A 15,458-nucleotide genomic window follows, 5' to 3' on the forward strand; every position below is an offset into this window, starting at 1 on the left:
TGACAGCAGTTACAGAATATCAGTGTATACCCTACCTGCAAGAGATGTAATTGGCAGTTTTTCAGAAACCAAAGACTAAAAAAGAGATGTGACATTTAATTCAAAAGAAAATTATTTTTGTTCGTTTACATAGTCATTTGGTGATTTTTAGCTTCAGGTCAAAAGTATCAACTAGATAATGACTCAAAGATTGTGAAACCTATCGTGGTACTTCTAATCAAATATTTGATACAACCAATTTTATCAATATACAATATACACATCAGTGCATCCTCAGTTGTGAAAGTGAAAAGACATAGGTTTCTTGTTTATAGTCTTCAAATGACTGAGCCAAAACTGGTGTTCATTGCTCAAGTTGTTGAGTCCACCTTCTTTATTGCAAAAAGATGTGCAAGATACAGTTGGAGTTATCATCTGGATAACAGTCAGACCTATCTCATAGTATACATGCAGACCTTCTTTGTAACTGTTGTTGTCTTTAGTTAACAGCCACCAAATGAACTCAACAACAGTCACTGTCTTTAATCCATAACCATTATAAGAATGTTCTTGCCTTGCTGTCAGTGTCAGCTCTTAGCCATTAAGTAAAAGTAAAGAATAATTTTAGTGTTGTTCTGTTAAGTGTCCAGGAAACATTTTTTTCTTCATCTTAAATAATGCAGCTGTTGTTGAAATGTGAAAATCAATTAAATTATATGAGGTGGGCCAGAAGTCATGGTGGGGTTGTAACTGTGAATAACTCTTTTTTGCATTTCTTTTGTTTCTTATTTAGCCAGAGGAAGGATGGGAGATGGGTCTTCCTTGATCTTTAAGTCTGTGAAATATCAATGGAAACTAATGCAAATGGAGCAACAGTCCGAACCCTTTTGTGACTTTTGGCCGATTCTGTACATTCTTTATATAATGCAAAAGTTGAAAACCTGTCTTTCCATGATTTCCCTAAATCATTCCAGGGAAATACTGGGATGGTTTCTTTGATAAGGGATGGCTGACTTCCTTCCTCATCCTTGAAAAAATCAGAGCTTGTGCTCCTTCTTTAATGACCTCATTGTTGACAGGATCTCCCTTCTTCTTGAAATTTTGAAATGAGAGTTCTGGCACAGACCCCCAATTACTGGGACAGTTTTGTAAGGGAGTCTGTAGAAACAAAGGTGACAGAAAAGCTCATGAATCATGACATTGGGCACTAACGCAGTAGAGCTTGGAATCCTTCACTGGAGTTGCTGAAAATGCAACAGGGGCAGAGCAGAACTGCACAAAAAAGAACAACTGAGGATATGGACATTGGAAACAAACCCCAGATAGAGCACAGATGCACCAGACTGAAGATAGTATGTCACAGGGTGCTTTGAGTGGGAGTGGAACACAAAGGGGACACCAAGAACTGCACCCGACCGAAAAAAGAATACCATCACGTAGACAGGTGTATAGGATAAGATGAAACACCAGAACTTGGGCTGGCACACAGGACCAAAAAGGAAAGGCCTAAGCACATCTCTAGCAAGAAAGGACTGCAGAGAGAACATCTGAAACTACAGTGGACTGGAAACAGAAAGCGAGCCCAGAGACAGAAGCTCGGGACCAAATAGGGAATGCCTAAGGGTACTGCTAGAGGGAGCAAACTGCAGGTAGAACGCCTGAAACCTACCATGCAGCTAAAAATGGAGGAGCTAAAAATTCATTATTTGCTTTTAAATGAGTTTCTCATCTTTCCCATTATTTTGTGTTATATCAAATGTAAACATTCAGCAGGTGTGTCTTATGTAAAGCAAATGTTTTACAGGTCGAGCAAATGATTACATGATAAAGGGAAACTTAATATTGTATCCTCTTTTGTGTGTGGAAATTTGTGTAAAATTGGGGTCACATTTGACAGTGCAAAGCCTGACAATGGAGACTCAAGGTATAATATACTGTGATATTTTATCTGTTTTGATAAAGAATTTTAGGTGAATTCTGCTTTAAATAGTAAACTGACATGAGAGAACATTACAACTGTAAATGTAAATCTAGACATTATGAACAGCCATATAAAAATTACACTCTTGACACCTTGTCTGTGAAGAAGGAATGGGATAATATATTATTTATGTCATGGAACTGCTGACCAATACTTACCGTCTGGAGGCAAAATGTTTTGTTATGCTGATAGATGTGTATGTATATTGGTCTATTGGCAGTACTAAATAGTTTTCCTCCTGAAGGTAAGAACTGTTCAGCAAGTTCTGTCTCATAATTTAAAGGTTTCTTGATAGAATTTTCCTGTAAAAAAACATTGTTTATTTACAGCACTGGAATTATAAATTGCGTGAAAATATATGATGTTTTTGATTAATGGATTGTAACAGTGAAGCAATTCCTCTATTTTAATTACGTAATCTTCTTTCTTAATGTTTTCAAGATTTGTAAATTTTTTGTAGTTTTTATGATATGCTTGTGTTATTTCATTTATGTTGCACAGGAGCAGATGCAGCAGAGGCATGAACAGCAGGAAGCAGAATTACGAGCAGAGTTGGCCACTGCTAGAAGGCAGGCAGATCTAGCTGCTGCAGAAGTTCGGGAAAGAGATGAACGTATCCAGCAGCTTGCAAGAGATCTACAGACACTGGTGAGTAGAACTAAAGAACCTAATTTCAAAAGTTAAACCAATGTTTGAAACCTATAATATTTTTTAAATGTTACCACACTGTCAGATAAACATAACTAGAAGAAAAACTGTGATATCTTATTTACATGGTTGATATTGGATGATACTATTTTTGTTTCACTGAAACACTTTTTCAGTGAATTAATGTAAAACACAGTGCACAGTAGTAAGCACAGTAAATTTATGTAAGCTGTATTCATTGTTTCATTTACTTATTTGTTGATGTCCAGCATGAAGCTATATGTGGCTCTTAAAAATGTGTAAGTAGCTTATACTAAACTAATGAAATGTTTCCCAACATGAAGTTTAATATTTTATGGGCACAGGTGTTTCTGCAGTTCAGATGAACTCCTCTCTACAGTATTGTTTTTTGAAATAAAAAAAGTAATGTGCTGACATGTTTTCCTAATTTTGAGGAAATGTACTGTTATTAACTGTAGAGATTAACACCCAATGTGCCCTCTTGAAATTTAACAATGATTTTGGATTACTTGCACTACAAAAGAAGCATGAATAAATTATTATATTTTGAATAAATCTGTAATATTCAGAATCTGTATACCAAAAATTTTTGAAATGGTAATATATTGAGTGTATACATTTTCAGTTTTCATTTCCAACACTGTGATTTGAAGTGTTTTATTTTTCAATTATTATTTTTATTTAATACAGTGTTGAAATGCTGTGGAATGTGAAAATAACATTGCTATTTCAAAAGGCATAGATTTTAGTAGATATTAGATGCATGAGCAGGTTAGTTAAACCCTTATGTCAGTTAAATCCTTCTGTGTGTATAAGCTGACATATAAATATAGGTACATTCGTATTTTTTTTTTCTCCCATAATGTTCCATGAATCCCATCATAATAGAGAGCCTTCTGTGATGTGGACTGAGTTAAATTTCATATTAACAGCTAGAAGCAGCCTTTGCAGGCTGTCTGTGTAAAATATGCTAACAACAAACAATAGGTAGTGCTAGTCTGCTTCTTATGAGATTTTCTTGTAGAACACTTAATTATGTGTAAGCATAATAGGAAAAAATCATCTTTTATCTGACACTTCAAACTCCATTTATGTAACCTTACATGGATCGTTATCAGCTGTCGATATTTCAGCAAATTCAATATTGTGAGTTGTGTGAGTTTTACACCCCTAAGTTCAAATACTAGGATTAATTGTAAAAGGAGTGGTTAGTAACTAGTAATAAGTTTATTTTTTTACTTTGTTTCTGGGTACCCAAAGGCTTCCAGGTTGCTGCCCAATGCCTGCCAGCAGCCTGTTAGAGAATTTTACATTGGAATATAAGACTACCTGTGGAGCCCAAGATATGGATGTATAGTATATATTGAAATTACTTTACTTTTTGGATTGTGGTTGTGAATTGCATATTGTCCCAAAATATTGAATTGAAGAAAGGAGAATATATAAAAATACAGGAGATGGATCAGGCAAAAGTTAATACACATGTCTAAAGTATGGACTGACAAAGTGCAAAATGGCAAAGCAAGAGGAGAAATGTAAAGCTGTAGAAGCAATGCATGACTGTGGGAATGATAAATACCACCAGCAGGAAAATTAAAGAAAAATTTGAAGAAAAGAAAACAAACTGTGTGAATATCAAGAGCTCAACTGGCAAGCAAGTACTAAATAAAGAAGGGACATCTGAAAGGTGGTAGTAATATTTAGATGAGCTGTACAAAGGAAATGTACTTCAAGGCAATATTATGGAAGGCGAAGTATATGAGCTGGAAGATGTGATACTGCAAGTTGACTGATCACTGAAAGACCTAAGTTCTAGCAAGGCACATGGATTACACAACATTCCATCAGAATTACTGACATCCTTGGGAGAACAAACTATGACAAAACTATTTCACCTGATATGCAGGTTGTTTGAGACAGGTGAACTACCCTTAGACTTCGAGGATAATTTAATAATTGTGATTCCAAAGGAGGCAAGCACAAACTGGTGTGAATATTGCAGAATCATCCATGTAATAGAGGGGCGGGCAAACGTTGCACGCGGCTCATGAGCATGCAGCGCTGCAGGTGTGCAGTAGTCAAACGGGACAGTGACGACAGCCGGCAGGTTGCGGCAGTGTAGTACCAGGCTAAGCTGCGGACGTTGAAGCAAAGCGACCACTACGTAGTGAACGTTGTATTTCAAGAACTGGAAAATGCAAAGTGAGTCAAGGAAACGGAGAAGTGGACATTTGCTATCTTTTAAAAAGGAATGGAAGAATCATATTTTTTTGTGCAAAAATGTGGCAGTATTCTCGCTGGTCAGCGGAGGTTTAATATTGAACACCATTATAATAAATTTCAATATGTTCCCCTACTTAGTGCTTAAAAGAGGAATTTCTCAAGCGATTTGGGGATATATCACACTTATCCCAAGGTTTTAAATAATTCTCGAGACAATTTGCTGTTTCTGTAGGTGATATTCATCCTAGTTTGCAAATGGAATTAATAGATCTGCACTGTAGATTCTACAGCATAGTTCCTTTTGGCAAGAATTGTAATAGATTTTTATCACGACTTTCCACAGCAAGAGTCTCCTCGTCTCCATCGTGAAGCCTCAAAGATAATGTCAATGTTTGGCTCGTCATACGTTTGTGAGAGACTTTTTCTGTTATGAAAATTAATAAGTCTCAGTTAAGAGAAAACATCAGTAATGAAAATTTACGTAACTGTTTGCGCTTGTCTGTATGTAGAAATTTTGTTCTAGACATTAAGTGTATTGTAAACTCCACCTGTGATAATTAAATAAAACGTATCGTAGGTAATACGTACTCTTTCAAACCACGATTTCTTTCAAGCACTCCTACTAACCTTATTCCTTCATTCAATAAAACAGGCCAGGAAACAAAACGCATTACAGAGGAAGAAGCGGAGAGACGGTATGGTGGGGAGTGGAGAGAAGCAGGTGGCCAGCTTGCCCCTGTGTGCACGCAGAACACCTGTTAACTGCACACGTGCAAGTGCATCGCACACTTGCATGATTCCTGCCCGCCCGTGATGTAATAAATCATGATCGCAAAGCAAACCTCGGGAACATCAGATTGGGTCTGGAGAAATGTGAGAGCCTCAGGGAACATCAGATTGTGTCTGGAGAAATGTGGGAGCACACAAGGCTATACTGTCCCTAAAAATTATCTTAGAAAACAGATAGCATTTAGAGAATCTTTTGACAGTGCTGACTGGAATACATTCTCCGAAATTCTGTTGGTAGCAGGATAAAATGCAGACGGCAAAAGCTTATTTTAAACTTGGTACAGAAACCAAACCAAATTTATAAGACCTGAAGGATATGAAAGGGAAGCAGTAGATTAGATGGGAGAGACAGATGTGTAACCTATCCCCCATGTTATTCTATCTGTACACTGAGTGAGCTGTAAAGGAGACCAAAGAGAAGCTTGGAAAGTTTATTAGTTACCAAAAGGGGGGGGGGGGGAGGGGGCAGTTCTGAGATTTACCATTGGCACCGTATTTCTGTCAGAAACTCCAGAGGGACCTAGAAGATCAGTTGAACAGAATGTGGAGGAGTGAAGTTGAATCAAGTCAGATGACGCTGAGGGAGTTTGATGGGAAATGAGATACTAATAGTAGTAGGTAAGTTATGCTATTTGGCCAACAAAATAGTAGACAATGGCCAGATGAGTGAGGATTAAAATGCAATCTCCCAATGGCAACAAAAGTGATTCTGAAAAAGACAAAATTTGTTAACATCAAATATAATTTTAAATGTTCAAAAGTTTTCTCTGAATATATTTTCTGGATGTTAAGCCTTATACGGAGGTGAAACATGAACAGTAAACAGATCCGACAAGAAGAGAATAAACACTTATGAAATTAGGTGTTACAGGTGAAAGCTGTAGATTAAATGGGTAGATTAATTGTAGTAATGAAATTAGATTGTTACAGGTGAAAGCTGTAGATTAAATGGGTAGATTAATTGTAGTAATCATGAAGATATGAAGAGGCTTGTACTGGACAGACTAGTTTAGAGAAACAATGGATAGACTAGTTTAGAGAAACAATTGTCTTCATATTGAAACTGCAACAATTTTAATCCAAGTATCATTTAGGAGTTATGTATTGGCATGCAAGTGTAAGAGGCAAGTGAAGAGACTTATAGAAGATGTTTGATCAACTTCACACAGTATACTTACTATGCATTTATGTGGAATAAATCCTTTTTTCATCTTAGCCCCATAGGACAGTACAGAGCAATCTCATATGCAGATTAACAGAATGAGGTGTGTTCCCAAGTGCAAAGCAGGCAGAGTTGAGCTTTTTGGTTACCTTATCCTTGTGTTTATTATCCTTCTGGATGCCAGGAACTTCAGAATGCAGAACTCTAGCACAGTCATTAGACACATGACACCTTGTTTAATGTGCCCATTTATCTTTACTTCTGACACATGTAAGCCATTTTTATTTCTCTGAGGTTGCATAATATGAGTCTTTTGTATCAAAAGGAAAATGTTCTTCAGAAACTATAAAATTATAAGGCTACAGAACAGCTGGCCATCTCCCTCCTTCAGTGCACAAAACTCTAGCACTGCCAATACACACATACAAAAGTACAAAGAACTATCCTACCAAGATCTTCCACTTCAGGGAGCAAAAAGGGACAGGCCAGGAAAAGCTAGAAAGGAGGTGCATCCCACCTGCCCCCATGGTGAGAGGGTCCCTCTTTATGGGAGAATGAGGGGACATGAAGAGAGAGGTATCTGAGAGAGTTGAAAAGGGGGGGGGGGGGGGGGGGGAAGAAAGCTGATTTCAGTTTCTGACTCTAGATAAAGACTGCATCATAGCACTGAAAAACAAAAATTGCATTTTGTATTGCCAGCAGCATAACATTTTATGTGCCACACATCCCTACAATTTTAATACTAGCACGATGACAATAAAAAAAGTAAAATATGTTGTGATGATGATAATAATAATAATAATAATAATAATAATAATAGTAATAATAATAATAACAAATTGTTTAGTTAATATAGACAATGTTTTAGTGTAATAACAACATTTTGCATCAGTTCTTAGTACATCACTTTAGCATAACTTCCAAGAAAGTACAGTTCAGATAAATACAGCATTTGAAAAGCATTCCACTGAATGCATGTGTCATGCAATTGATTTTAGAACCATATAGCAATAAACTCTCAAAACTTTCACATCACCATAATTTACACATTATAAAATTGTAGTGCGTACTGACCATTGTCTGTATTTCACTTAGCACTAAGATTGTTTACACAGGTCTCCAGACTATGACTGTGTAAGCATGTAAATGAGTGGAATGCTGTTTCTTTTTGTCATTTACACCATTGTTTGAGAAGTCAGTCTTTCTATTTTGTTCCACCCCTTGTCCGGTGTGTAAATATAGACTCTCCCAGCATATACTGTTGATGAAAAGCTCTTGGATTTCCAGCAGGGTGTCAGTGTTGAAATAGTGCAACTTTTTGGAGAGTGTCATACTCATTGTCTTCTGAGAAAATGTCAAGGTATTGTGGAACCTGTAATAATTATACTAACAGTGTGCTCCACCTTACTACAAGCAGCTGCATGTTTCTGGCTGGTGGGCAGGGAAGGATTGCAGTGGTGTGACAGTGGGTGTGCCATTCGCATCTCTGTCGGGATGTTTTGGATACATCTCACAAGCTGGTCAGTGCTGGGCAGCTTTCGTCGCATTGCCACAAACACAGGATTCTGTGCCACATTCAGTTGGTATCCTTCATCCCTGTTGATAAGATTCTTATGAATCCATATTTCAATGCTCCAACAGCCTGTTGCCAGACATAGCAAGTGGTATTCTGAAAGTCAGAGGTGTGGTCTTCCTTGATGCTATGCTATCACTGATTTCTCTGTGGATCCTAATTGTAGTGCCAGATGTCCTCCTCACAGCATTTTGAAATACAGCTCTGTGTTTGCCCAATGTATTGGTGGCCACATTAGCAACTGATGCTGTATATCCCATTACATTCAGTTCTAGTGTGTCTTTCGCCAAGCCAAGACACTCTTTTGTCTTAGGCAGTTTCTATGTTGGATTCTTTCATGTATCTTTGCAATTTTGGCTGAGAGTGGTCCCAAGTGTGGAAGGAAAAGGAGGATCTGTCTTCTCCCTCCTCTTATTGGTTTGCTTCATCTTTTCTCTTCTTGAATGCTCTACCAATCTGTGCTTCACTGTACCCATTTTTGTGGAGAACTTCCTTCAGGTGTTGTTGTTCAGCCAGGATACATTCTTTATTGCAGATGATGTGTGCCGTATGTATTTCAAAGAAAGGTGGGTAACCATTATCCTCAGTTTCCAATGTGAATGCAATGTTCAATGGATGCTCTCACACCATAAAACATTGTCATCTTAGTGGAAGAAATGTTTTCACTTTTGGCAACCAATCGGAGGGACCGTCTCAGAATGTTCCGTGTAGACTTTTGAAATCCCAGGAGCCAGCAGGTTTACCAAGGCCACTCCCTTTGTCTATTTTCTGCAAGAACAGGCCTGCACTGAAAAGTATCCATTGTTAAACATACTTTGTAATTTCTAGAATTCTTTAACATATTTAGATACTTTGTCTGTGTTCAGATTTAATCTATGAAAGTTAACTAATAAATTTGAAAATCTGTCAATCTAAAAATATATTTTTTTAGTAAAAACGTTTTTTTTTTGGGGGGGGGGGGGAGATCATAGACTTCCCACCTACCTCAAATCCCCCCCCCCCTCCCTAATGGGCAGAAAAAGCCATTCTAAAGGTATATTTGCACAACTTATGACTAGTGTTCATTCATTAATTCTAGTAATTGTGGGAATTACTTCTAAATAACTTTATGCATATTTATGTATAATAGGGCAAAGATTGTAGCAATATTAGAAAAGGATAGTTGCCACTCACCATATAGCACAGGTGCTGAGTCGGAGATAAGCACAACAACAAGACTGTCAGAAAGAGAGCTTTTGGCCAACAATACCTTCATCAGATCCTTTCCACCAACGCTAGCTTTTCTGAACTGTGAAGGTGGGAACTCTCCCTGCAATATATCCCACATTCCCATAACCACCCTGGCCTCAGCCTTCCTTAGTCATTGTCCTTGCCCGTCTAGCCCCTTCCCATTCCAGCACTACTCAGTCCTCTTTTCCACCAACACACCCACAGTCTTTTTACTTTTCTCCTTGTCCTCTACCACCCCTCCCCCCACTCTGCCCTCCATCTAGTCTCCCAATTGCACCCAGCTGCCCTACCCTCCACCTCAACCCTGTGTGATCCCACAAGCAGCATTTTACCATCCCCCACTCCCACCCCTACCCTGTTACACCTCCCCCTCCCCACTCCAGCCTCCACCTTACTCCCATCACCCACTTGCTTCTCCCATCATGCACTGTTGCCCGCAGTCTGGCCGCAGTAGCCAGAGACTGTGTGTGTGTGTGTGTGTGTGTGTGTGTGTGTGTGTGTGTGTGTGTGTGTGTGTGTGTGTGTATTTCTGATGAAGGCCATAAACTCATTTTCTGACTGTCTTTTTGTTTTGCCTATCTGCAACTCAGCGTCTCTGTTATATGGTGTGTTGAAACTATCCTTTTCATAATATTGTTTCATTCTATCCTGGATTTTCCATTGCTAGGGAAAAGATTGCTATTTAAAAAGTAATTGTAATAAAACTGCTCCTTTTATACTACTCAGCTACCTACTGTATTTAATATTTAAAATAAAGCATTTATGTAACTTTGCAGAGAGCACAGTCAGCTGTCTCTATACTGGCAGAATCAAGATGTTCTTGTATTAAACATTAGAATTGTGCGGAATTTACATTGCTGAATCCAAATAGACTGATAAATTGTTGGAGGAGTGACTAATGAGGTATTTTTACACTGTTTTAAAGATCTGGAGATTTTAAATTAAACACACTAAAAAACTATAAAATGTCCTAAATGCTGATATTCCAGGAAGAACGCTGTGGAGAAGCAGAACAGAATTTGAGCCAAGTGTCCCGTGTGCAAGAAGAACTGGAGTTGTTGCAAGGTGCATTACGAGACATTGCTCACGCTGTGATTCAAGATTCAGAATCACGTGAACGGGAAGTTGACTCTACACCACACACATCACCCCATGTACATCTCTCCCAACAGGGACCACCACCACCTAGGTATGTGCAGCTGTATTCCAGGTCTAGGTGTAATAGTTTGTGATTTCCTAATTTTCGTCTGTGTGATTACGATAACTGTCTTCTTAACTGATGAAAATATGAAAAGGATATATTGCTAGTCACCATATAGCAGAGATGTTGAGTCACAGATAGGCACAACAAAAAGACTGTGAAACAAGTAAGCCTTTGGCCAAAAAGACCTGCATTGGAATTGGACAACTTACACACACACACACACACACACACACACACACACACACACACACACACACACACACACAAAGTAAATGCAACATACAAACATATGTATTACACAAAAAGTGCAATTACTTAATACAGAAATCATATTTGTTATTCCACTTTCAAAGACATAATTTGAGATCAAACTTCAGTCTATTTTCTTACTAAGCGCTACATTCCTGCATAACAGGATGTGTAGGTTGGCTAGGTATGATTCTCCACCAAAGGTGGGTGCAGATGTGGCAGAGAAGGCAGCTCATGGGTACAAGGAACCCTTTGTTGCTGTTTGACACAGTGTACGCCAACCTCTGGCCCACATTTTAGGCTGCAGCATAGACTATGTGCTACGCTGTGGTTGCTGAGTGTCGATGGAGTCTCTCAATTCCTGATGCTCAGCCCAACGTGGCTAGTGTCACTGGGAATACTTTTGTCCTGCCCTGCATGTTGCCCCCAGCGACACAGGACAAAAGAGTCCTCCATTGAAATCTCAGCTGAGCAGGATAGCTGGTCGCCTGACCCCCCGCCCCAGCTGTAGATTCTTGAAGGTGGCAGGCAGAGTGCTGAACTGCCGAAGTCCCCGGGTGGTCAGTAGTGGACAGAGGTTAGAGGAGGAGGAGGAGAAGATTAGTGTTAAATGTCCTGCTGACAATGAGGTTGTCAGAGGCAGAGCACAAGCTTGAATTAGGAAAGGATAGGGAAGGAAATCGGCCCTGCCATTCTGAGCACCAGCATTTGCCTGAAGGGATTTTGGGAAAAATCATGGAAAATCTAAATCAGAATGGCCAAGGAAAATCTAAATCAGAATGGCCAGACATGGGTTTGAACCATCTTCCTTCTGAATGTGAGTCCAGTGTAGTATCCACTGCGCCACCTCGCTCCGTGACAGAGGTTCGAGGCCTGGAGATGGTAGTGATGGCAGCGTCATTGATATGGTGTTGACTGCAGACATTGGATATGATACCACTGCCCAGCTGTTTGACAGTGATAGGCTGGTCCCCTCAGGACTTTAAATGCAGTGGCCCCAGTGCTGACTCTGTAGAAAGGGCTGTGTTTCTGTGTCACACATAAATATGTGGAACAGGGTCAGTCAGCAAGGGCCATCTGTAGACACACACAGTGGGTTGAACTACAGAAGTAGCGTGGAGGTTGGCCAATGTCCCAGGCCATTGATACGCAAAGCAGCATTATGGAAGGGGCTAACTCTTCCTGAAGTTGCTGAACAGACAGGGCATTGTTTGGCGCCAATCCTTGCTCAGGATCCATTAGTTTGTCTAGGACACAGAGCACAGTTTGTGTTCTATTCTGTTACACTACCTTCCCTGAATTTTCACCCATGTGCATTCTCGTGTACTAGTAATGGTGGCCATATAATAGTATAGTGATAATTTTTTTTTTCCCATCACGTTAGCAACCCTAATGGTTCAGGTATATCAGCTTGAATCTTGTGTAAACCTTCTAGAAACAGAGCTGGGCGTAGGAGTATCAGTGTTAAATGATTGTATGTATACAGTCATTAACTGGATGTCTACAATATCCAAATGCTCCCAGAGTATGCCGACACCATGATTAGTGGCGTCAAGACATCAGTGTTGCCGCCAAAGAGAGCAGCTGTTCTTTTTAAGACTGGTAATCTGTGTGGTGTTTAGGTCTACTGCTCCCAGGTTGACTTCTACATCTGTTTGTCTGTTCTTTCTGACACCACACAATCATATAATTGATTCGCCTCATTGTGCAATGAATCCACAACCTTTAGTGCAAATGCACATTTATGTTTGACCTCCAGTGGGGATCAAAAATTAGTGAGCATGGGACAAGATGGATGGGGACTGCGGATAGGTGGTGCTAGTGGGTATGTGAGTCAGCCATGTAGCAGGCTGGGATAGCTCATGCATTTGTAATAAACATTGTGTCCATGTGGTATAGTAGTTAACACAACCACCTAATGAGCAGGAGATTCCAGATTCCCAGTCTGGCTCGCATTTTCACTCATCCCCGCTGATTCCACATGAGTCCCAATGCAACTTTAGTCCAGTCCCCTCCCCTCCCCTCCCCTCTCCTCCCCTCCCCTCCCCTGCCCTTCCCTTCCCTTCCCTTTCCCCTCCCCCCTTCCTCCTTCCCCCATCCCCCTTCCCCCTTCCCCTCCCCTCTCCCTTCAGTTTACATGGTTCCAACCCTTTTTTGTCCAATGCATGAGACTCCAGAGATTGGCACAGCTGACTCTATAATTGTATAGGAGCTGACAGTAGCCAATGGTATTCTCGCTGTGTATCGCTGAAATTTTGTCTTGTTTATCAACACAAGTTTTAGTCTTCTAACTGCTGAATTTCAATTTCCTTAGCACAAGTATTACAATCCAACCTCAGAGTCCACTGATGATAAGATAGTATTACATCTGGTTGCTGTGTGAAGAATGTGCCACTTGTTAGTGGACATATGTTGAGAGCCTTTTGTCACCCCACAGCCACATGGCAGACTTATTATAACGAAGCATCCTGTGTCCCTTTTCCCATTTGTCCCAAACTCAACACCTGGTGCAGGAGCTGCTCCTTCTTGCTCTTGGGTAGTAGTGGTACCCCTAAATCTTCTTATCAGTTTATTATTCCTTTTGATGGCCTAAGAGCATAGCGATGTAATGGAATGACTATAGGAGTGTCTTATTTTTCTTGCCTGATTTTACCCTTCTTTTCAGTTTCCCCAGACAGCCCCTTCTCCTCTTCTGAAGGTATTGGTGGAAATGGGGCAGTGCCACTGGGGTTCCTTTAAAATGGGAAACCTGACTTACATGCTCTGCTGATGTGTGGGTTGATAGTTACAGTTTAACATTAAAAGAGGGTGTTATTTCTATTACTTGAGAGAGCCCTTGGTAATGCACACCAAATTTGTTAGTCTCTCTCTTTGGTGCATAGGGTTTGGTTGGCATCACTCATTGTCCAACATGATACTTTCGTGAGGTTTACTTTTTGTGTGGGTACTTTCCTGTTTTTCCTGAGCTTTAGTGTTCACCTTTTTAACTTCGTGCCAGATCTTTTTCAACAATTTCAAGAAATTTTGAGCCACTGATAAATCCTACACAGCTGAAAAAGAGATATCATCTTCTGACCAAAAACGGCCTCATATGGGCATAAGCCTGTACTCTCTGTTTTGAATGTGTTCATTTGCTTGGGAGTGTAATGCACTGATGCTGAATTTCTTAATGTTTAATAACTGGCACAACCACTTAATTAAATTAGGCATAAAATTCATTCCTTGGTCCGTTATCACTGTCTCAAGTGTTCCAAATTTTAGTATCCATTTGTTAACCATCGCTTGCACCACCTGCTGGGTAGTTATGGCTATTGTGGACATGAAAAGCACACGACAGTTTCCACTGATGTTTGAACAAATTGTCTAAGTATATCCATGCCAATCATCTGAAATGGTTTATCAACCTCTAGTAACTTTTGCAACGTAATCTTTTGGTGAACGAGTTTCACTCTTTGTGTGCTTGGCACATGATTTTTGTCATAATGGTTTAAATCTTGATTTTCTGCTATCCACCAGTAATTGTGTGCTGCTCTGTATTCTGTGGCTCAACAGCCACTGTGTCCAGCTAAAATTGAATTGTGTGCATCCCTCAACACTTTGTTTCATGATTCTGGTGGTACTTCTATGTGTAACCCACCTCTGTCTCCCTGTACGGTGCTCTGTCTTCCATGCTAAATTGTGGCTGTTTTGCAAATCACTGACAGTCTGAGTGCCTCTCATCATTCGTCTGTGTCTATACTGGCGCATTCCATAGTGTATATTTTGTAATTAAGATCAACTACATTTCTGAGTGATTTACCCAGTCAGTGTACTACTTCAAAATCGAGTTCACCCCATTGTACTGCCCATCTAGTTAAGTGACTTATCAGGTCTTTTGAATACTAGTAATCATTTCAATGCCACATTACTTTGAATTGTTGTCCATGCATATAACAGCAGAAATAAGTTACTCCACACATTAGTGCTAATATTTCTTTCTCAATAGTTGAAAATTTTTCTCTGCACTAATAAGATGTCTTTGATGCATATGCTGCTGAGATGTTCTTGTCCATCAAATTTTTGGCTTAAAATGCTAACTACGACAAAATTACTTTCATCACACAACAGTATAAATTGTCTTTGTTAGACTGGAGAAGTGAGAACTGGACTAGTGGTCAATAAATCTTTCAAATTTACAAATCGTGTTTCACAATTCAGACACCAGTCAAATTTTACTCCTTTCTTTAATAATTGTGTGAGAGGTTTTTCAATTTCAGTGAATTTTCGAATCAATTTTCTATAGAAATTAGCTAAGCCTAAATATGTCTGTAATTCCTTTTCAGTAGCGAACGGAAATTTCTCACAGCATCAGGAAGTTGCAGTTCAGCAGGTATGCATCCAGGCCAAATATTTGGCCCAA

At 39.5% G+C, this 15,458-nt stretch overlaps 1 protein-coding gene across 1 annotated transcript in view; it reads left to right on the top strand.

The window, feature by feature from the left end:
- Nucleotides 1-15,458, top strand: part of LOC126336939 (rootletin) — a 409,210-nt gene that overhangs the window by 204,630 nt on the left and 189,122 nt on the right. The window contains exons 7-8 of the mRNA XM_050001116.1: nucleotides 2,462-2,608; nucleotides 10,596-10,795. Of these exons, the coding sequence (XP_049857073.1) occupies nucleotides 2,462-2,608; nucleotides 10,596-10,795 (347 nt within the window). The remainder of the gene's footprint in view (nucleotides 1-2,461; nucleotides 2,609-10,595; nucleotides 10,796-15,458) is intronic.

Source organism: Schistocerca gregaria, chromosome 2, assembly GCF_023897955.1.
Source record: "Schistocerca gregaria isolate iqSchGreg1 chromosome 2, iqSchGreg1.2, whole genome shotgun sequence".
NCBI classification, from domain to species: Eukaryota; Metazoa; Arthropoda; class Insecta; order Orthoptera; family Acrididae; genus Schistocerca; species Schistocerca gregaria.